At 41.1% G+C, this 24,585-nt stretch overlaps 1 protein-coding gene across 1 annotated transcript in view; it reads right to left on the minus strand.

Moving 5' to 3' along the window:
- Positions 1-24,026, minus strand: part of PPEF1 (protein phosphatase with EF-hand domain 1) — a 35,553-nt gene extending 11,527 nt beyond the window's left edge. The window contains exons 1-7 of the mRNA XM_074814709.1: positions 23,594-24,026; positions 18,036-18,225; positions 13,681-13,808; positions 12,855-12,906; positions 7,067-7,239; positions 5,222-5,336; positions 3,104-3,150 (exon numbers count right to left, since the gene is read on the minus strand). Coding sequence (XP_074670810.1) covers positions 3,104-3,150; positions 5,222-5,336; positions 7,067-7,239; positions 12,855-12,906; positions 13,681-13,808; positions 18,036-18,078 — 558 coding nt within the window. The 5' untranslated portion in view covers positions 18,079-18,225; positions 23,594-24,026. The remainder of the gene's footprint in view (positions 1-3,103; positions 3,151-5,221; positions 5,337-7,066; positions 7,240-12,854; positions 12,907-13,680; positions 13,809-18,035; positions 18,226-23,593) is intronic.
- Positions 24,027-24,585: the final 559 nt, after the last annotated feature.

Consider the following 24,585-nt stretch of genomic DNA (forward strand, 5'->3'; position numbering starts at 1 on the left):
CAGCAACTATGTGCTGCTTCATCATTTCCAATCATGAGTACCAGAAATATTATTTCAGTTTTGACTTGCCAAAAAAGAAAACCTCTGTTTTCACAATTGGCATGCACAAGAATTATCAATAGAACATCTATAAAATCACATTACAACTGTGGAAGCTTCTCTTAACAGTGTCTGGCAGCAGGGCAAGACATCTCACTGCCTGAATATAACTACTGCGTCAGTGTCCAGCATTTCCTATGTTCCTATGGCATTCCCTGGTGTACTGCTTTAGCAGGTTTATTGCAGGATGCATGATTTGGCCAGGGACTCAATTAAACGTTTAATTTGAATCCATCAGGAAATATCTTTTTTGTCCCAGTCAGTGTCCTGCGCTGTTAGGTCAGGGTGCAGTAGTGAATCCTGGTCTTGATTCGCACAGAGGCACAATCCTGACTGCTGTAAATACAGCTTGCTTGGTTTTTGCCATAGTCTCTACCCAGCTCTCTCCAAGTTAACTTACAAGAGGTCTGTGGTTGCTCTGTGCTCACAAGAGTGGCAATTTATGAGACTCTGCTAATGTAGTGACTTGTAGTGATTTTAAAAGAAAAGAAAGGATTTCAGGAGTGGAACAGACAGGAGAGACTCAGCAGCAGCTCCTGGAAAGATGAATTAATAAAAGCTTTGCCTTAAAACCAATAGGCATGTGAATCACCAGCAGATTGTCAGCATACACACAGCTGCTCTGTAACTGCAGTCCTCATGGAAAGACAGATCTACTGAAGCACTCTCCAGACTCTATCATTATTCTTTTGGAAAAGCTTACCCGCAACTCTTAGTTTTAAATGAGAGTTTGTTTTGGACTTCCAACTTCAATGTGAAATTTTAGTTTGTTCCACACTCGTGCAAAGTTTTTATTTCTTTTTCTGTGGTTTCAACCAACAATAAGAGCAAAACTAAATTAAAGGCTGTTGCAGTCTCTGACATGTCAGAGTCAAACAAGGCCCCCTAATGAATTAGCAACTTGCTGCTGGGCATTGTTACTGTATCTGCTGGGTTAGTGATTAATTAACTTCCGTTTGTCATTTGCATTTTCTACAGCTTCAGGCTATTTCTATCCACAGCATCCATTTAACAATCTAACTTAGCAATGCACAATTTAAAACTCAAGGGTTTCAAGGAATTTCAGGAAATGCTGTAATTTAATGGAGGTTAATGCAGGGACTGAATGAACCTTACAAACTGGCTATTGAGAAAAAAAAAATTATCTTAACCCTACCCAAACATTATTATACACACTATTATACACACTATTACAACCAGCATTGTATCGATAAGCTGTAGATTGCTGGCTTCTGTGTGTTTGCTGTTGGTGGTTTGTAAAAGTGCTGAGATAAAAGTCCCCTGGACAGAGCCCCACGCTCAAGGTGCCTGGTCTGCACGCAGGCCTCCAAAATGCTTCAGCAGCCATTTCAGCTCTGTGCACACCTGAGATCACTACACTCCTCAAGGCACTGTTTAGGATTGCACCCTGTTGTTTAAGTTATGGGTGGTTCATACCAACTTGGAGGAAGAAATACCTTCCAACTGAAACAGAGTTAGGGAAGCAGAAAAAATGGATCCCAGAGGCTGACTGGGTTCACTGCTTGGCTGAGTAAACTGCTCAGAGGGGACAGAAAATACTGTGTCATTTAATTTGCTTCTAAATAACTAAGCAGCTCTATCATGTGCTCTCTATTTTCTCAATCACTTTGAAATAACAAAATATTTGTCCATTTCATTCGGTTAGGTGGAAGGATTCCCCTAGAAGCTTAACAGAGAACGACAGGGGTAAATTCTAGTCCCTGAAGTCAGTGGGAGTTTTGGCTCTGAATTCACTGAAGTCAGGATTTAGTCCTTGATTAGAGTTTTTTTCTCTTTGAAACATCCATTGGAGAGGGGAAAAAGAATCACCTTCTTTTTACTCCAAAAGAGTAAGGCTGATTGCAGTTGTAAATACAACTATAGCTGAGCATTTATCTTCAAAATAGTTCCTTTTCCCATTCCAGGTCCTGTGTATGAAACCAATCTCTATCATAGTCTTATTCCAGTTTCAAAAAGAAGATTGTCTAATTAAAATAACAGCTAAAAGACTGCAAGCCAAGAACCAGATAAATGTAATGGATTGATTAATAAGAAAAGCAGAACTCTGCAAAAAGGTCTGCCTGTACTTCAACAGGCTTCAGGTATGTACTTGGGCAAAACAATCAAGTTTCCATTCAACAGGTGTCAGATAAAATGTAACAAAGTTGGGAGCAGGGGAGGAATTGAATCATTTAAACACCTGGTTTAGCTTACTTCAATCTCCATTCAGTGCAGATGAATGTATAAGGATCAGTCACAAACCTTTTCCCCCCGGAAAGCTCAAATCACAGACAGTGTCTGCTAAAAGAAAGGTGGTGATTCATGCTAAAGATAAATGTGAAACTAAATATAGGAAATTTCCCGCATCTTCAGTTAAATATACAGTTGTGGAAAAGATAGCCTGGAGCTTATTTTTTTTTCACAGCAGTAAAACAGAGCTATGCTTTTTTAACATTAAAAAGCGATCAAGGATATGTAAAGGGTGCACAAGGTATTTCCATTTTGTGCAGACTACATGATTGCTTCCAAGACTTAAAAAGCTTTTAAACAGCACTCGTGTAAACAAATACTAATAAAAACCACTTTGCAGGTATGAATGGAAGGCCTAAATGAAAGCTTCCGCATTTTTTCTGGAGGGCCAAAATTATTCATGGTGTAGTGTTACATCAGGAACTAAGTTAGCTCCTGATTTTTGAAGACTTTAGTCAATATGGAACATAAAACAGTGGCAGGACTTTGGAGACATTGCGAGGAAGCCTCTTAAATTTTGGTTCATGCTCCAGTTCAACATTTAGGAAGGGAAAGATCTCCTGGATGTCCTCCTTCACAGTGAGCAGGAGGATATGGAGAAGACAAAGCTATGACAAAGACACCATTCAAATTGTTCCAGGATTTGTGTGTGTGGTACATGCACACCACATGTACGGTTCTAACTGTGACAAATCTGTCAGACATAAATATGTGTTCCTAACAAGTTGTGAAGTGAAAATGACATATCACTTACCTTATAGAATATCAGCAAAAGATCATCCAGGTTTCCATGCAAATCTCCTACAGGACACAAAAACATTTTTTTTTTTAAATTTTCTCACAGAGGAGGAAAAAAAATTGAATTATAAAACTGGAATTAGTTAGTCCTAGCAAGTTTTTTCCCATGTTTTCCTTAGTAATTTGCCTTATATTAGGATTAGCTTCATTTTAAGGTACATGCTAAAGATGCTTGTAAAATTTGGCAATTAAATACTTAAAGAGTATACAATTGTCTTGCATAAAGTTTTTGTCTTTCTAGCTGGATCTGAAGATCAGACCAGTCACACAGCCAAAGGTTCACTCAGGGGAATGGGAGTAAGATGAACAAATGTATTATGAACCCAAAAACCAGAAAACATCACTAAAAGACATTTAGAAATATGATAGACTTCTACAAACTAATAGGTTTGAATTTACTAAGTAGCCCACTATATACAGCACACCTGAATATCTGTCTGATTCAGGGCCAGGTTTTGATTATTACAGGTAGGATTTGATGGAGAGTGTCAAGAACTCTCCATGCTTGTATGCGTCAGTGCTAAGGCCACAGGAATGACTGATCTGACCCTTTCCAAGAGGTTTATTTGGAACAGGCAGGGGGATTTCACTCCAACATAAAGGATCACTGCAGCACAGCTCCCCTCTGCATATGACTGAATTGCATGCTTACAGAACCAACCTTCTCACGTCTGTGATTCACCACCATAAAGCCACAGAATGGTTTCAAAACCTATCTTGTGCTTTCACCACCAATGAGTAGGAAAAGACAAGTGACATTTTTATACCTAGTCTACATGTTTTATGTGCAACTTTTTATTAACTATGAGCCTGCTGAAGTCATTCTAAGGAATCCTTCAAGTTATGATAGATTTTCATCACATATGTCGATGCAAACATTTCAGGTGCGTATTTAATCTGTATCATTAATTTGAAATTAAAATAAAATGGGGAGAGGGATACCTTATTTTAAGAAAATCAGCATTTTGGACCAATTATGTCTAAAAATTGGTCTTTCATCTTCTGCAGAGGATCCTTCTGTTTACAAAAGCTATTAGTTTCAATAGCAGGAAAGGGACCCCTTTAGATGCTGCTTACATAGTGCAAATGCAATACAAAATAGAGGAAGTACATTTTGCTTAGTAAGAACAAGCTGTGTAGTGAACAAGCATGAATCTGTGTTTCCTTGGTTTGGAGAAAGGTTTTGTTGGTTTGGTTAACAAATTATTATTTATACAAAACCTCATTTAAACAAACCTGTTCCTGACAATCAAAGTAGGTGCATAACCACATCTTTAAAAACATTATTTGTTTTGCATGTGTCATAGTATCCTTCCTTATGCCGCTTTACTATTACACACAGCACACTGCTAGCTGTCAAGAGTTAACTGTTCTGTTTTGCAGCTACTTCATTCTGTGGCCAGTGAGGATACTGCATCCCTTTATCCATAATTTACAAAAGCCGAACAAAATAGATGGGCAATGAGCTCTTAGTTCTTTACCTTGTGACACATCACATCATTCTGTAAGACTAATTTGTTGGTTGTATAAAGACTGATCCATTCTCTTGGGTCCCTTTAGAAATAAGGGTTTATTATACTTTCAATTTATTCTAGATAGTCATGCTGTCAATGAAAGGTCTTGTTTGCCACCCCTATTAAGCCCTCATTAAAATCATGACTGAGTAAATTATGATGGTAAAGTCTTTTTCTCACTAAGAGGAGAAAGTGGTGAGACTTGCAGCCAGTGATCAAAATACTTGGTGGTATTTTAGAGATGAAAGTGCAGGAATATTTAAGCTACCCTGCAGTGTTACCTGAATTAATACTGACTCATTCAGAAATGTTTAATGAGAAAATGAAAGAGGAGGTGAGGGACTTTCTTAAAATATACTTAGTGTGACTCAGGAACCTTTTATTTTTTTTATTTGTTCCAATTTATTCATTTGTGGGGGAAAAAAAAAAAAAAGAGAAGGGAAAAAAAAAGCATCGAGAACTTTCTTGTAATGGCAACATTTGGAAATGTCTGCATCATTCTCTAACCACTTAGAATACCAACCCATAGCCCAAAGCAGTTATCTTCTCTGGTGCCTTACCACAGACAGTTATCTCCTTGGAGTAGGAAGTTGAAAGATGGGTGATATTTGGCATCTCCTTGAGAACCCTCCTAGTTTCACATAGCAGCTGCAGTACATAGCGGGCATGAAGCAGCTGTGAGGAAAAAATGCATGGAGAAAAGGAAGACTTATTAGAAGCAGCAATACATCTGTCTGCTTTATTAATATCAGACATGTATTGCCAAGATTATTTATACTACAGACCTCCAGACATGATTACAGACTGTATGGTTTAGTGCTGGGAATTAGGAGCGTTCAGCTCTGCACTTGCTTCCCAGTGAATGAATATAGAGTCCTTAACGAACTTGCTTTATATATTTTCCCATTTTATTTCTAGTGTACTGTTTCTACTCTTCTCATCTACAGAAAGGATAAGAGACTGAGTTATACAGCACTCAGATAATCATTGCACAAGCTCATCTGTTCAAAGTATCTGGAAGAAAAAAAAGGATGCAGTTCTAGCTGTGAGTAAAAAACACAAACCCACAAATCAACCAAAAAACCCTCAAAGGCCATAAATGATATTTCAGGAAATAGCAAAAATAATGAGAGGGAAACTCCAGCAAGGCTTGCCTTGGTAAGAGTTATCTTCCTGCTCACTGTGAAGACATTATGACAATGCAACATTGAAGCTTCTGGTCTTCTCTGCTAATGGTTTTTATGAAAATTTTGTCAGTCAGTGATTTTTAAGGCTTTTAAATCAAACACATCTCTGAGGAAATTTGGTAGAGGAGACAGATGAGCTACAGACTGACTTTTCAAGATTCATGTTTTTAAAGCAAACAAAAAAGGCCCATTACATATAATAATTTCCTTAATAAAATGCCAACCATAGTAAGAGAAGAGAAAGCTGACAGTAAGGGTGAAGTCTGGGTGGCCTCATTTATCATGTGCTTTATATCCTGCTACTTTTAAGATCAGCCTCCATGGAAAATTACAGAAAAAAAACCCAACCACTTTTATTTAGTACATTAAAAAGCAAGACAGACCCTTATCCTTTATATACATTACCATTATCCTTTATATATTGTTAAGCACAAATTACCACAAGTTCAAACAAAACTGTGCTATGTAATTCCTTCTCTCATCTTGTAAGAGGGCAGCAAAGGGGCTTGCTTAGGAACACAGAGAGTCAGCAACAGCCTTCTCAGTGCCTTGGCAGCTGCAGACAGCAAGCTCCTGAGATTTGTGCTATCACCCTGTTCTGCTATATTAGTGATGCTTTATACTCACTCTCCCATTATGGTGGTGCCTTGCACACTGGAAAGAGGTGATTAACCCTTACACCTCAACTCCTCTAAAAAGAATGGGTGGGGGACAAAAAAAAGAGGACCACATAAGGAGCACTTTTAACGCAGAAAAATATGATAACTGGTTTCTAGGTTAGCTTAGGACACCTTCCCCAGTCCTGCACCCTCACTGATAACTCCTGCCTTACAGCTTCTAAGGGTTCCCCATTTCACGATCACTGTAATCCCAGTGCTAGAAGAGAAGGTCCCCACCAGTCTCTGCCCTCTCCCCAGTGCTGGCTCTGGTGGTCATGCAGCCAAGTAGTGAATCAAATCTGGGAACTGGTCTGGCTGAGAACTGACTGCTTCTGATTTTGTTGTGTTAGCTTCCAGCCAGATCAGTTTCCCAAGACAGCTCACCATGTACCTGTATGATCACATGGGGCTAGCAGGAAATGGTAATGGGATGGAAAGGAAGGGCGAAATATCTCTTCAGGCACCAGTTTAGCCTTACATTGGATTCAACTGATTGTGGAGCTACAACTCGACAGAGATGTAAAATAAGTAAAAAGAAATCAAACTAGTTGCAACTTACCTGTTCATTCCTGAAAGCATGCAGAAGAGCATTGGCATCTTCAACAGTAAGGGGGAATGAGAGTCGTGGTCCATAATAGGAGTCTGGAACATCAATTTTATTTTCAAATTCTGTTAAAGATAAGCCTTCATCCACCACCTGAGAAACACCAGGGCTGGTGAGAATGTGAGAAACTGGAACAAGAGGGAAGAAAAACAATGATGTAGACACTCCATCAGTCCCCCACAGGGATGTAACAGCATGACCAGAACTGGTTGAATGTAACTGATGCTTTATTTGCTGCAGGATTAGAGTGGCTAAATCCTGCCTTGTATTTTGAAAGAGCTCAAGATCTCCCCAGATTGTTTCACAATACTAAAAACAAACACCAAAAACCAGGCAGAAAACAACCAAATGAAAAAACAGGCAAAAAACTCTGTCCCAACAGCCAGTAGCTGTGGTCAGGATGCAAAACATTTTGCACTGAAGTTGTGGAGCAATCTGCTCTCGTAGGTAGTGAGAAACAAAATCTATTGCAGACTTTCTTCTCCCCCCACAAAGCAAGGAGATTCAAAAGTCATGGCTGATCATTCAATGACCATCACCTGTTTAAAGTTCAATATTACAGTTTTAATACAGGTTTTAAAGATTCACTTCTATTGCTTTTATTTTCTACATAAAATTTTTAGGCTAAATACCAGCAGGTCAGTGATAATTTAAAAAGTCATCAACAAAATCCTATTTATTCCCACTGGATTGCAAAGCACTCCTTTCTGATATGACCAGGAGACAATGCCTGCTTTTGGTTGGCTGCCATAAAACCACTGGATAAAATAAAGTAAACAAAAACATAGCAGTAAAGTAGAGCACAGCTTCTAATTTTCCTGGAACACAGAGGAAGCAGGAACATTGCTAATTGCTTCAATCCAATATTTTCTTGACCTACCCCTGAAATGTAACTGAGTGAACAGTAGATTTCACTGTTTTCTTCTTGCAGATTGTCTTTATCACGCATTATTCTAAAAGAGAGAACTAGACCCTAGAGGACAGTGTTCTGGAAGCTGCTGTTGCAGAGTTGCTCTTGTGAGATGATTGTTGTAAACAAAGTTGCTGGGCTACAGGTAAGTTTTCTGTAACCTTGATTAGATGCAACTTGAAATAAAAATGTATTATTTATTGCTGGAGGAATACCTGTGGCGTGACTCAAAACTCAGTGGCCAAAACTGGCATGTGGCCTCATAAATTATGAGACTCATAAAGGCCAACTTGTCTTGTAACTGGATAAAATCCATATTAAGGAAACAGATAAAAATACACTTTTTATCAGCTCTGGATTAAAAAAACACCCTTTTTTAATCAGCTCTTCCGTTGCGAGCTTAGCACATTCAGTGTACAGCCATGTAAATGAATTAAGGCATCAAGTAACAGCAAGGTGCTCAGGGTTCACCTTTTCCACCAAGTACAGTCTGATTTGCAGTCTTCCACCACAGTTACAGCTTGTGTGGCTGGACACCAGAACATCACCCATGGACTGAAACTGCTGCTTCCCACACGCTGATCAGCCAAGCACATCTGCACCAAGTCTTGGCCCAGCTCTAGGAGCAGGTCTCTGGACGGCACCTCCCTCTGTGCCATACCTCTCAGGAAGTGGGTGGCTGCAGAGCACAGAGCCAGTTCCTCAGACCACCCCAGTTCCTCATTGCTTGCCTGTTCTGGCCAGAGGCTCTCCTCACCTGACACGACTCCTTCAGAGTCAGTGGTCTCCTCAGCATTTCAAGCCAGGCAGACACCTGCCTGTGCCTGCTCCCACTCTGGCCCTCCCTTCCTGCACACAGCAGGCTACTCAACCCTCTACCTCTGAACATGAACCTGCCTTCCTCACAGCCTTGCTTCCTTTTTGGCATATGCCCAGGCTGGGAAACCCAATCTCCTTCCCTGTGGGGTAGATCTCTGCAAAGTACACCTCATTTTCCACTTCTGGATGAGTTGTCAAAAGCCAGTCATGGTCATTAGCTTTAGAGTGCGCTTACGTCTCCTCAGGCATCCTTTCAGCTGGATTTTAAGGCTCTTTCCTGCACAGGATGTCTGTCTTTTCTCAAAGCAGTCTGTAATGGATGCCCTAATGCAGCCTGGGGATTAGCACGATGGCTGATGAGTACCCCAGCTCACCACAAACCCCATGCAGGACTAATTCTGAAGGATTTGGCAACCCTCTCATTTTAGTCATCTTCTAGTCGAAGCTGTCAAGGATCTTTCAGTCCATATTGAAAGACACGGATGAAAACTCTCAGCATGTCTTGTTCAGGCACATGCCTTAAGACAGAATGAAATACCCTCTGCCAGCACCTGCATCTCTCCACTGACTACAGGGAGCACAGAGAATGACCTGCTTTGTACTCTGACACCAGAGATCAAGCCCAAGCTCAGTGAGTTGAGCCTGTGCTATTAGCAGACGCTGTACAACCACTCTACAAGGCAACAGCCATATTCCAGTTTAAACATGAAAGCCCAGAGCTATATGGAGTCAGTTTGGCCACAGAAAGCCCAGGGACCTGATTCTCCTGACAAGACCATCTTGCCATGGGAGGTATTCAAGGCAAGTCAAAGATGCCACTGCCAAGGATGTACTCACTGTTGGGGTAACAGGGAATCAGCTACCTCTGCAGCTCTGAAATAAGCTCTCTGTTCTGCCACCATCTGTGCACCTTCAGACTAACCACTGGGGTACCTGAGAGCACCTCTGACACCTGAGGAGTGCTCTTACATCTGCCAGACACTGATCCCCAGCCATCAGGTCAAAGCCAGATGGACCTTGAGCCCACTAAAAGGATGAAGATTTCTGTAACACTCCAAACATTTATTCCTTCACTCCATTCCTGGTGCTGTAAGCTGCAACCAGCTGTGTCTTATGTACCACTGCAGGAATGATGCAAAAAGCCCTGGAAGCCTGTTATTGCTGTAAGAGAGGCACCATGGGGCATGAAACTGCAGAAAACAGCAAATTTTTTGTTCCCTTTTGAAGGAAGGCTCCAGGAGGTGTGGCTCCTGCCACAGCCAGGGGTGCCTCAGGCTCCCAGTCCCACCACTTTGTCCAGGACATGTTTGCAGCCTTCTCACCCTCAATGTGCCCACAAAAAGAGTGAGCAGAAAAGCAGTTTCCAGCTTTCTCTGACCAGAGATCTTTCCATTGAAAGGCTGAGTAGGTACGCAGATTTTTTCAGGGAGGGAGGGAGAAAAGTGTAAGGTGGAAAAGGTTTTAATTCTTACCTCCCACAAACCCTTGGAAAATAGCTTTTAATCAGAAGCAGAATAAGAACAAGACACACAGCTATATAATATTCCAATCACAACTTAAACTGCACTGACATTTTAAGCAGGATGAGAGGATGAAAAAAGCTTCAGGGTACAACAGATAAACAATCACATCAAAACCACTACTGTGTTAATGAGATGGTAGCTGCTTTCTTTGAAAAACATTCTGAAAAAGGAGATTAAAACAGGAAAGTGGCAAGATGAATAGTGGAGACTGAGTGGTTTATAATGTAAGGAAAAACACAGATCACAAAATCTTGAGTTAGCTTTCTCATCACATACTGTGATGAACAGGGAGCCTATTCTCTGGTAAGAATATTATATACTATCTTCATGGAGAGGGCTTTTGGACCATATGCTATCACTCTAATTTAAGTGAGCATACACTGATAAAAAAAAAGGCAGAGCATCGTGGGTTTTAGAAAATGCTTGGGAATAGCAAAGCCACTTTGAAGCCTCTCTGCTTGCTGTGTTTACATTCACCCGTGCCTCACAGCTTAAGACCATGATTCAGCAGAAGTGCAAGCAGTTCATTAAGAATCACTCTATTCAGCACTGATTTTGCTTAAATCAGGGGGGCTACCATGGGTAGAGGGGCAAGCAATCAAAAGCCTGAAGTAAAGAATGCACACATGCAGTAGTTGGACAAACATAGCCACAAACAACACAACACAAATTTGATATGCAATTTCTCAAAAAAACCCTAAATCAGCTCCTTTGCACAGGCGGCCTCAGCCATCTCTCTATTATACATGTACCTCGCATTTCATTGTGGGTTCTGGTATCTGTAACACGGGGTGTTAGAAAGGGGGAAATAACAAACCAAGACAAAAATAAAGCTTTTGGAGCATTTATCAAGTCTTAACAACTTCAGTCCTAACGGATGAAAGTTTTAAGGAAGCAAGACAAAGGGGAGCTTTACCATTAACCAAACACTTTATCACGTGTTCCAGCCTTAACCACATCTGCAACTCTCAGTATCTGCAAGACAAAGAAACAGGTCACCTGCACAATGGTGACGGGGGCAACCCACAGTACCCTCAGTCCCTGCCTGTGAACAGGCAGGGCCTGGATCTCCACCTGCCCGCAAACAGCCTATGCATCTAGCAGTGTGCTCTGTACCAGCCATGTCCTGAACCCGAGCAAGTCACCTGAGGCACCTCATCTTTGTTCTTTCAGTCAATAGACACAGTGGATAAATCATATCTACAATGAGCAGCTGTAAAACTCCCATTTAATATTATAATGAAAATAGAGATTAACACTATTTTTCCAAACCTCAGGCCTACCACTATTATATTCTCTCCCACTCAGGGGGAAAAGCTGAACTGAGGTGTGCTGTCAGCATGTAGAAGTACATGAAGTGAGCAGTGTCTGATTTTTTTTAAGTTTGCCAATTTCTTCCCAGTGAGTTAAATGACTAAAGCAGATTTTTTTGCAGAATACAGTGGGGTAATGGAAAAAAAATCAAAGGAAGGACTATAGTATCATCTGCCTTGGCGTTGGAGCAAGGCTCAAACATAATTTCTTTTTCTGCAGAGCACAGAGCGCATTAAGCACTCTAAAGTATTTAAGAGAGAAAAATTGCCATTTCTAATGGTTGTCATTAGAACACTGAACCACTTACGGTTTTGATGGTGGTTTTATCCTGCTATCAAAGTGTCTTGTGCAAATTTTAATTAGAATAACCTGTGGGTGGACCAGATGAAAGAGAAAGGACATTCTCTTGTAATTCAATAAGAAAGAGACAGCCTCCTTTTTAACTTTGCTGGAATTTGATCAATTCTCAATTTGTTCAGAGAACTCATGTTTGTTTTCTGGACTTAAGAAACACTTTCAGTCTGTCCTTCTGTTGAGCTTGACCTCAAAAGTAAGTTTTGTCCAAGGATCCAAAAATATGTCAAAAAGTAAAGCTTATTCTTTGAATAACTGAGATTTAACTGAGATGGTTTCTAAATATTTATTTCCAGCAGCTTAAATTTATTTCATTTTTAATCATTCACATATTGATACATGTTTCGCAGTGAAATCTAGAACAAAACTACATTAAAAAGTGGTCCAGAACTACTTCAGGGGAAAAAAATAAAAATAAAAAGAAAAGCAACTTCTTCGATTATACCTGCCTTAAACCAACTAGACACAGTCTTTCTGGATAATCACATCTTACAGTTTAAGAAAACATGCATAGAAAGCTGGGAAAATTGGAGTCAGTAAGTCTACCATGAGAACAGCTTAAGTAACATATAAGAAAGCACTCTGAGCACCTCTGAGTATTCCCATAAGGACAACAAGGTATCTGTTCTGCCTTACATCTTGACTCACTGAGTAGATATTGAGCAGAGTCAACACTTATAGGATCAAATTCTTATTATAGTATTTGGGAAATCAAACCTCAGCCCCAGCACGTGCTATAGGCTGTAAGCATCACATTGAAAATTAACTTTCCATCAGGTTTTCCAAACAGAATCTCCATATTACTTTGATTTTTTATCCTTACCTGAATCAGGATGAGTACAGTGATCCAGCATGAATGTAAAAAAGTTGGCTAGCTGAGTATGGAAAAGAATAAACACACACTGATCAGTTTAGGGGATCCAACAAGCATTAACATTATTTTTCCTTACTTTACTTACTAAACTAGCTATCTCCATTTAGGGGGATCTAAGACACTACTGTATGTTCCCATAGCATCAGCCTGCAATAATGACGCAACTTGTATCCTTCTACAGAAATGGCTTACTCCTTTCCTTCTTTGCAATGAATTAGCAGGTTGACACTAGATGAATACTTAAAAAGTCCCAGAGCTGTATCAATGCTGCTGACAATTTTGAGTGTAATTCATCTTGCCCATCATCTACACTACTTGCCTAGACTTCCTTTGTAGTCAATAGAAAGATACTGCTACAGTGCACTGAACTGACTTTAGACCCTGATGCTAGGATGAACACAAAGCCCTGGAAGTTCCTAATCGCCTGTACTGACATGCTGAGACACCGATATCTCTGTTGCACATACCTTGCCTCACAGACATGGTTAAGATGACCTGCAATCCCTGGCTAACAGAGCTGTTCTACAGGAATCTCTAACCTAGGTACGGTTGTACAGGCAGAATGGTGTCCTGCTGCTTGTGTAGTTATATATACATATATATGTATGTATACACACAACTTAATTAGTTCATGTGCGAGGCAGGGAATCACTTTTATTATACAGGACACAGCTTTGTGGGGAGAAATAACCACATATCCTTTCTGTTTATGTGCAGCTTCAGTCCTCTGGGGATAACAGAACTGCTTGTACAGGAAGAAGTGAAAAATACAAACCTGGAGTTGATCTTGTTCATCAGCATATTCGATTGACTGAAAGATACTCAGAGAATAGCGGCGCCTTGTCTCTAGCCGGGCCTTTGTAAAGCGGTACCAGTTCTGGATGAGGATAGCAGCTCTAATGGCTGTCAAAACAGAAAGCAAGGGAGTACACATGGATGTGGTGTAATCTACAATGAAAACACACATCCCACCTTTGCAGAATTTTGCAGACAGATGACAAATTCAGTCTGTTATGCACAGTTGACATTAAGATGAAACTCTGTAAAAGTGAGACTGAAAAAACATTTTCTGATAATGAATACATGATGCATTTACTGTTTCTGTCTTCAGAGACAGATCCCAAACTAGATGATCTGCTCAGGCCTATATTGTTAGAAACCTGCCGCATTTCACTGTCCTGAAGACAGCACCCATGTAAGAAGCCAGCCATGTTCAGCTGATGGGCAGTGCGTGGGTTTTGGGAATGTGAGGAAAGGAAGAAGAGCAGTTTGGCCTACCAACAAAATGTATTTCTTTACCAACCTGCAGTAAAAATCTTTAGACTTTGCAAGGCGTAACATGAGCATTGTGTAATGACGGAGTTTGCCACAAACAGATCTCATTCCCTTAGCTGCTCAGATACAAGTTTATGAAGCAGAACAACATCTGCACAAAGAGGTCCTGGGGTGGGCATTGTCCTGTGGGGAGAGCTCCTCACACCCATGTCAAGCAGTTAGTGCTGCGCAAACAGCCGCCACAGCGAGAGCTGTGCAGGAGGACAGGAGCGACAGGAGCTGATGACCACTTGACTTCTCCCCACCATGCTGACAATCCCCCCTGCTACTCCTCGTACCCAAAGGGAAGGGCAGCAGCTCTAAGGAGCCGGGGCACGAAATGTGGGTGGCACTAGCACTGCCAGCAGGAAGACAAGAGGAAAGGCGGGCAGTCCTGCCCTCAGCATTACAGGTGATCACTGCAGCTCTGATAGACCTGGAGGGAGGAGTGAAAGCCAAAGGCTGGAGAGGCTGTGCTCAGCCTGAAATAACCATGAGCTTGGGAGAGGAGGAACAGATGAGCGGTAACTTCCACTGTCTCACAGAACTGTGACTCTCTAGTGCTCTAAGGACTCTTATCCAGAAAGATCAACTAACTTTGAGAAAAGCATTCCTCTGTCACTTGTTAACTGTTTTTTTAAGATCAGTAGAGAGGAATAAATGCACCTTTCAGATACTTAGGGCATATGTAAGTATGGATTTATAAGGAGGACATCCAGAGGAGGACACTATTTACTATACAAAATCAGAACAAACTGCAGCTACTGCCTTGTAGATGGAGCAGCTGAAATAATGGCAAACTCAAGTCTAGTCATTTGCTTAAATTATGGTCAGAGGGGGACTCTGTATTAACATGCTTAGCCCTACAGAGCACTAACAGGGGCAGTCAAGAGGCATTACATGCATCACTGCGTAACAGCAGGAGGAAGACAGAGTGCAGGGGTACTGGATCCTACACCTGTCCCAGTGCAACCACATTGCCACCACCATATTCTCGCCTGGCAACAAAGAATAGAGTAAGGTAGGAGGCTGCTCGCAAGAGATGTCACATTTAGTCACTTAAAGTTGAACATAATTCTTTCTTGACTCGTTCCTTACCTCTTTTCCCCTGTACTCTCCACAGGATAACAGTAAATAAGCAGAAATGTCAAGCCTTTGCCTCCAGCCCTGCAGCTAACACCTCACTTCAAGGAGTTTCCTAAGAAACTCAACCATGAATAGCTCGACATAGAACACAGAAAAAAGTCTTTATGCTTCTGATCGTGGGGGAACAAGTCAAAGCAGCTGCAGGGCAATTCTATCGAAGGTACAAGGACCAAAAGAATACACTGATCTTAGCTCCTGATGCTCCCAAGAACTAGAGCTCATTTCTGCCCAGAGGAACAGAAACAAAACTGAGACATTCTCCTGAATTCCAGAGTTTGACACATTCACCACTGCAAAGCACTGCAAAATCATGAAAAATAATAAAAGAGGAAACTAAAACCAACACTAATGTCTTAACGCAAATATGCTTCTATTTTGTTGCAGTTGATACTGAAAAACAAACCAAGAAATAACAACCAACAATTAATACTAATGCTTTTTCTCCCTGCAAAACAGCAAAGCTCAGTAGTAGAGGGACAACAGTTTAGTCAATTATTTCAGCTGATCACAAATACCAGGAATTTTGAGACTAGGATGAGCGGCACCTCTGAGTGAGAATGATTTTTTTCTTAAACTCACAGTTACACAGGTAAAGAAAAACCTCCACGAAAAAGTGATTCTATTAAAAAATGTATAACATTAAGGAAGCTTTTTAATAAAAATGCTTACAGGTGCCATAATAGCATGTTTGCTTATTTTACCATTAATAAGTATACAGTATAGTTAAAGTGGTAGTTTTCTACCAGACAAGACCACAAACAGTAAAGATTCCCATCCTACAGATATTGCATGCCTCCTAAAAGAATCCTTCTGCCTGAAGGAAATGCAATCCTTATATGACTAAGAGCATCCATTGTACTCTACATAAACTCTGAGATCCCTCTTCTTTTCTGTCCTTTCTGGAATTCTCCACCATCACAGACCTGAAAGCCTGACACATCACATCAAGGCTGTCATCAACTTTTCTGTTTAGAGGAGTACCTAAGGGGTAAAGCCACCAGCACAGAAACTGATTTCCAGCATCAGAACCATTAAACTTCCCATTAAAGCCCCCCCGCCCCCCGGGTTGCTTAATGGTCCTGAGCACTTAACACAGCACAGTTCCACTGGTATCACATAAGACAGATATGTATCGACCACTATGGTTAATGTTGCAAATCTAACAGAATATTTCCTGTCATTTTTTTTTTAATTGTGCTTATTACAGCGCTGTTATTCTCAGGACTGAATCAGAACGTGATTTTCATACCAGGCTAAACTGCATCTGTAAAAGAAATTCTTATCAGTTGCAGAATGTCTCTACACCAGCAAGTACCTGTTAAATTCATGTTATTAATGCATTAGAGGGATATACAGCCTCAGGCTGCTGATAGAATGAGTGTTCAGCATCATTTGACTCCTGTTGAAGTGCAGAAAGAATATCATCCAGCAACTGGAGAGGACAAAACACTGTTGAACAAGCACAAAAAATCATAAGCCAACTTTGGGGTAGTAAAGTCTTGCTCCACACCAATGTGTATTGATGGTTGTGGACTGAAAAGAGTGCAGCTCCTCATGCCCACTCCAAGTTTCTGCACCCTCAGAAATATTCCCAACCAACTTATCTCCAAGGCCTTGCAAGGTACATACATGCATAGCATGCAAACCTGAAGAGGAAGGACCGCTTCCCAGTTACATGTAGGTCTGGGACTCCAGATGTTTCCATTCTACTTCCACTGCTGTGATACAGCACCGATGCTGCTGTGACAGCCGATAGTGTTCACAAAGCTGAGGGCTACCCTTAAACCAGTCAGCTTGAATCCCTGTAGCCATGACTAAGCACTCCTGCCTCTTAGTCACCAGTTTCCTGTGACTTGGGTCCTGGCTTGGTAACCAAAAAGAACCTTTCTTTTCAACCGTGGTTGTTCAGCATAATAATCTCCTAAAACTATGCATAGTGCCACGTAACATGGCTCCCAGCAGACCTGTAAATTGTGCTTTAAAGACAAACCTCGAAAGAGAACACAAAGGGTCTGAACAAAGGTCTGAGCCAATTCTGGAACAAAAGGATTTTTACCTTTACCTGTGCAAAGCCTGGTGTGTTCATACCAGGGTGTGGCACAATTAAAAGCAGGGGGATGATGCATTAGTCTTTTAATTGAACATTTAACCAGGTACTGTGGAGACTTCCAACCGACAGCCTCAGCAAGTGTCAGGGAGAATTTAAGGCCAGGCACTTGGTATGGCAGAAAACTGATTCTGAGTCATTGTAATAGCTCTGCTTTATTACACTTGTTTCATAACTGGGGTCACCAACCAGCAAGGAAATTAGGGCAGTTTGCCCAGGAATCTTGTGTTGTGAAAAGGCATAAAAGGTCCCCCTCAATACCTTAGCCATATGCTTTGTCAGTGACAGAACAAGCACAAACACAGCCGAAATTTAGCTTCTGTCCCAGATGCTGTGATCTTTTCCAACCCAATCTGTAGATGTTAGAGGTGGTCTACAGTTGCCTTCTGACCTCAGCCAGCATCTAAAAGCTAGGCACTCTTGTAAAAAGAAGATAATTAGAAAATAATTTTCTCTGAACAAGTATTTTGAAAACAGGACTGGGGGGAAATGCTACCTTGCAATCATCTTCTGGTGTTACAGAGAGAATAACCACTGACCCTGAGGACAAAGGCAGCACTCACCTTTCTCTGACCTTCTGTAAGCTACAGAACTGTTGCACCCCATGGTTCCAACGATGCTCCCCAGGAGTTTTAATTGCTGCAGATACAAAGCATGTTTCTCTTGGCTGTTAGGGTTACACACATTTCCTGTGTTGTTCCTTCAGTGATGAGGATTATACCCCTCTGGGCTCCTGGGCTCTTCCTAGCACTCCTAACAGGGAGAGGATTGGGAGGGAGGGAGAGATTAAAAAAAAAAAAGTGTTTGACAACACAGAATCTAAAGTACCTACAGCTCATAACTAATTACTGTACAGCACATCCCACACAAACTGGACCTGATGAACCATACTAGGTTTCTTTTTCACATCTGATAACTATCAACTTGCATTCAAGAAGATTAACTCAGTAATTAATACAGTTTACTCCTTACGTGTTAGCTGAAAGTTAATGTGCACCACTGATTTCTTAATCTGAAGCATAGCTATTTAAAGCCTTACTACTAGGGACAAGGGACCACAGAGGCATGTCACTCTTCATTCTTGTGATTTGAAAATTGGAACCGCAGAATTTTAAGGACTTTAAATTACATCTGATACTACTGCTAAAAAACCCCCAAACATCGGCCCTACTAACACTCCATTGATTTGAAAAGGTGCCCTACCACCCCATTTATCACTTTATCTCTCAGTGTCACCACCACCAAATTTACAAGGAGAGACAGTGGCATAGCAAAGTGCTTCATTATCAGATTTCATTTAAATAAAACATCCAATTTTCTGTTGCACTTCTATAGAAACATTCTAAATAAAAGATTTGGTTTCATTAAATAAATGAATAAAGTACATTTTGCAGTGTGGCCTTTTGGGCCTTTTCTCCTGGCACTTGCTCAGCTCTTCACTAAATGGTATCACTTACTAATGCAATACACTTTCTAATCAACAAGTTCAAATGAATACAATTCCCCTGAGATACAAATGAGTTAATTTCTGAGTAACAAGAAAGTCACTGATGCTCTTAGAAGACTGAACTTTGTTTTAGCTAAAGATTTCTTGTATGATCACACTGACCCCTCTCTCTCCCTGTCTCCAGGAATACGTTTCTCTCTAGCATGTCTGACATCTAAATTACCGCATTTGTTGTTTTGTTTCATTGATATTCTTTCTCTTTTGAGTTCTAAAACAAAGAAGAAATTCATCAGCATAAAATGAATGCTTAACTACTATTTTTTTCCTTTGGCTTTACTAGCAGAAGTAAAAATAATAGGAGGATAAGAGAGAGGGAAACATAAATGTATAACTAACCTATTTTCAATTTCAATAGTTAGAATACAGTTATTGATGTGGGACTATTTACAGGTTTTATATATTATTACATATTATTATGTATCATGTTATGTTATGTGATGTTATGTTACGTGATGTTATGTTAATACTGCACAACTTTTTTAGTTGTGGGGCTACTTTTGAGGGTCCCACAACACCAGGGTATCCTATACGTGAGCTCGGTCTGCCACCTTCTGAGTCAGTATTTATTTCAGGAAAGAAGGATTTTAGGGTTTTTTCTCCACAATGGACTGTTTTTCCTCCCTCTGAAGGAGCTAGCATGAAATCAAAAAAAGTGCTGTTACATTAATTTTCAGCCAACTGTTACATTAATTTTGAAGCAATCAATGGCTTTGACAGCATCAAATACAGCACTGACATTTGCTAATAGCCCAAATTTGTCTTCTCTCCAAACAACTGTTGTTCTCCTGAATACCATCTCCTCACTTGCCCTCTTAGGAAAATCTCAAGTCTTCATTAGTCTATCTCAAACCGGCCAGCCACAACTTGAATTGTGATCTGAAGGCTAGGACCAAGAGCAAAAAGATCTTACAATCTAAATCCTGTTGCAGCGAGACTATCTTCATTAAAGGGCTGGTCAGCATGTGCCCAGCAACTGGGCAACAGGAGCCCCAAACAGAACCACCATGCCCCTCAGGGCTCCACCCAAGCCAGGGCAAACAATGGGCTGACCCAAGAAATGGGGATCTGAATCACTATTGCACCCTACTTTCAATGACTCAAGCTTTTCTCCCAGTCATACCCACTCTTCCCCCCACCTATCTCTAAATTCATGGACTTCTAGCATCTCCTTGAGCAAAGAAATAAGAAAGATAGAGACATAGGGGCAGAAGTTTTATGGTGATAGCAGTAAATGAAGCCTGAAACATACACTCAAAGCTTGGAAGAAAATTTGCACAAATATATCCTATCATTAAACCTCTTAAAAAGGCCAAATCAGGCCCTCAAAGAGCTCATGCAGGGGAATAATTATCACCTTCAGTCCCAAACATATGCATCCTAAAAGGGCCATAGTGAACACTCAAACTGCTACGCTATTTCCCGATGGTTTCTCAGGTGGCCACAAAGCCATCCTGGCTGCCAACCCGCATGTCCAGACTCCAGACCAGCCACACCCATTGAAGACCCCCACAAGCAGGGTCTCCACCCAGGCCCAGCAAATTCACTTTCTGCCCTTGTCTAACTAAAAAATCATGAACAGGGGGATCAAGCCACTGTGGAAAGAGTCAGTGCCTCCCCCAGGCCAGGGTTCTTCCTTGCTCCTAATTGAGCCACTCAAAAGGAAGAAATCTGCTCCAAAGGCCTTCCATGGGGAAGAAGGTTGAAAACCAAGCATTTGAAACAACAGAGTCATTTCTGTGAGCTATTTACTGCGCAAGGTAGCAATGTCTGGTGAAGAATCATTTGCCATTACAAAATTTCCCCAAATGTTGGCTGATGAAATGGGAAGCTGGGATCTTACCAAGGTATTGAAAAAGGCTTCAGAGATACAAGGTAGCTGGATGAGAATTTGGGACATAATGTTCTGGATACTCTACCACTCATTTACTCTTAAGAGAGAATCTGTCATGTTCACTAAAAAGCAATTCAATTTCTACAAGCCAGTGATCTCTCCCATTTTTAGATATAACTTCAGGAAATTACTACATTTCTCTCAGTTCAGCAAGAAGGCAATTTTGTGATGGACAAGCATTGAATACACAGCCCATCGACTGAAGCAAAATAAAACGTCATTCCAATCATACCAACAGACATGCATCAAGCTAAGCCGGAGTGGCACATGCTGCTCTTTTTCTGGACAGGAGTCACTGAAGGTTACACTGTAGCAAGTGCTCAGAAATTTGGCTTTCAGAACCTGAGCTGTCAAGAGCCTGATTTACAGAGATAATGAATCAGCACCAGTTGATCCGGATGTAATAGGTGCTGCCGAAAATCAATCATGCCTCCAGTTTGTCAGTCATGTAAAGACCAGGCTGCCTCAAGAATAATGGAAATTTTCTAAAGATTTATAGCTGACTTTTAATGAAATCAGGCTGCAGGTCCTTTGGGCAGAGAACCATCCTTTCAAGCATACCTTATCTTTTAACATGATTCGAGCTGTGCTACTGGCAGACAAGTGTAAGCTAAGTCAAGCCTGAGAATATGGAAGCCATACAAATAAGAGCCACTGGGCTTCAACTTCTTATTCTTGCTCCATTTCATTTGTTTCTTACCTTTGATAAAGAATGAAAAGCTCCTCCCTTTATTTTTGTTGGGGTGGGATTTCCACCATTATGCTACTTCCCCTGCAAGCTGTTTCAACGGCTTCTCCAGCAACATGCCTCCTTTCCCTACTCACCCCTTTCTCAATCATATTTGTGAACAGGTAGTTATGATCTCCTCCTATAACCTGTCTTAGAAGGTACCTCTGGTTGGAGAGGTGATGAGATAGGGACAGTTTTCTCCATAAAGATCAGATGGATGGATGGGTGGATGCTTCCAATGGCAGGGGCTTTCCTTTGATGTCTTTTTGCTATCAATTTTTTTATTTTTTGTGACTCACAGACTTCTTTTAGAGTTGTTTTCCTTTGGAAACGAGGACTGCAGAGAACCGGGAGATGCTGTAACATGGGTTTATGATGGATTTTTTTCTGTGCATTGCTGAGGGAATGAAGCAGGAAAGAGCAAAACACCATAGAGAAGAGAACTCAGACATTACTTCACAACATCCAGGTTAGCACCTGCAGAGAGACAACTCTTCAAAACTGTCTTGTTGCCAAAGTTGGGATTGTCAAGGACAGGAATCTAGAGATGAGTTAAAGATTTCATTAGCTAAAAGACCCACTCTGCAGAAAGTGGGATGAAGCAGCCACAGTCAACTAACAGAGTGAAAGAGAACCTGGCCATGGCACAAGACCTGTAATTTTGACACCAAAGCTGCATTTGGTCTGCCAAAGGGCTGGTATGAGAACATCAAACATAGGCAAAGCAGTATGTGTTTAGGTCTCTTGTTATTTTGCATCCATGGGACAAACTGACATAAAATGACTTTCAATGGTTATATATATCTGAAAGAAAGAAAGGATAAAGCCTTTTTGTTTACAGATAATTTATTCAGCCTGCTCAGAGAGACAAGGCTAAACTCAATATAGAATTGATGGAATCATTTCTAGCAATGGCTAGATCTCAGTGTTTGGGCCACGAATCAATAGGGAATGGATGTAGTAAGATACCAGAAAGCCAGCAAAGTCTGAAAGAGAATAGGATGAAGACAGACCAGATCATTAAGGTGCACTCATATTCCTGAGCCGAAAAATGCACTGCAAAAAGAATTAAAAGCAAGAGTCGCGAAGGTGTGAACATGCAGAGATTGTTCAAGCAATCGTTGAGTTCAGGAACTGCATGCATATCCAAAGAGAAGCTGTAGAAAAATGATGGAAGAATGCCAGTTCATGTTATTGACAATCAATAAAGGATACATTTACACAAAACATTTGCACTTTTCTGTGCAGAAAATAAACAAAGCAAGCAGCCTCATTTTTTGCACCACAAGACTTTAGGGAGAATGTTTTTAAAAAAGAGGGGGAGTAGCAAATACAAGTGCACAAATGGTGTGCAGATCACCTTTAAGTATAAGCAAAGCCATCACATTACTTTCCAGAAACGTTAAACGCCTCTAGGGGGAGATTCCTTTAGGAAGTAAGGAGAAAACTAAAAAACCTGAAGCAAAGTCTAGTAAATCAGACCTGACCAGAGCATAAAAGTTAACAACCATTGTAAACAAAATCTGAATCATGTGCTGTCCTGCAGTTAATGAGCAGGGTCTTAATGACATCCCATTTAATTCTCCTTACTTGAAGGGGGAAAGTGGAGAAAAAGCAAAGCTCCAGGATAAATGGGTTGAAATTCATGCTTCAGCTGAAATTCATATTGGTTTTAATAAAGTTTAAGTCAAGCATCAGAACAAGGTTAAAAATTATCAACATAAAATTACTTTTTCCTAAAACAAAAAGTACATGAAATACAACAATCTCAAAGCTATTTGATCTCATCTGGACTCAGAAGTTCTGGATGACTGATCTAGTCCAGGTTAAACTTTATAGTTTTAAGCACATTGATTTTTCTCAGGGTAAAATCACAAATACATCCCACATACATCTGTCATTCCCTACACAGACTTAGGATGAAGTCAATTTGCTCTTTAAAAGTGAGCTAAAATATGTATATATATATATATACCCCACCCAAAGATATTACCTGGTTTTTCATTCTGCTTCAGCAATACAGAGATTTTTTCTACAAGAGTACCTTTAGAAGATTCTTTTTTAAGAGAAAGCAGCCCCCTTTTGGAAGCAGAACTGCACAATGAGGGGTGCAGCTCTGCAGAACAGGTGCTCCAATTCTCTCTGGGGCTCAGAGGCTGCAATGCACTTGCTCTCCACCTATTTATACAGCTTCCTGAGACAAAATTTCTTGAGCGCTGCTCTTCAGAAACAGTCAGGGGAAAACGCCATTTTCATCGTCCAGCCTGATGTGAAAGCTCATGGCTGCAGCCCTCCAGCTGCGCTGTACGCATGCTGTTGAAGAGCTGTTTTGTCACCATGCCTCCTGAATCTTAGGCAGAGACAGGGATGGGCTGAACTCATCTGCTTCGCATCCGAGGTCACATGATCTCTTTCAAGAGGAACGGCCTTTCTGCTGTGTTGAGGCAATGATTTGCATTTTAGCAGATCTAGCACACCGGAAAAAAACATAAGGGCTGTCCAGGTATTTGGTTATCTGATGTGACTGGCATGGTTACGAAAGCCCTTAAGGAGAGAATTACTGAATTTACCACGAGGTGTTGTATCTGCATGTTAGTGATATGGGTGTTCTCCAAAACATTCAGTCATACCCAGATAACGGGACAAGTATGAAGCACTCAGATCTTGCCCTCAAAAGCACTGCACTAACGCCTGTACACTTCATTTCCTTCATGTACATTCACATGTTCTCACCATAAACGTGTGACTGGAACTCTGTGGACTCGGTTTATGTTTTGGCTTGTCTGCTCCTTGTCGACTACTGGCAAGGGACCAGACAAGGGACAGGAACGCTGCAGCGTTGCTCCCCTGTGTGGTCAGGAAGCTGTGGCGCCACATGCTTTGAAATCAAACCCTGACCCCTGGCAGCAGGGCCCGCACCTCTGACCTAGCTCCTTGCCACGCTGACCACGGACTCTCAGTCACCGCACAGGCGCCCAGGGAAGG

The sequence above is a fragment of the Strix aluco genome, chromosome 2 (assembly GCF_031877795.1).
Source record: "Strix aluco isolate bStrAlu1 chromosome 2, bStrAlu1.hap1, whole genome shotgun sequence".
Classification (NCBI taxonomy): Eukaryota; Metazoa; Chordata; class Aves; order Strigiformes; family Strigidae; genus Strix; species Strix aluco.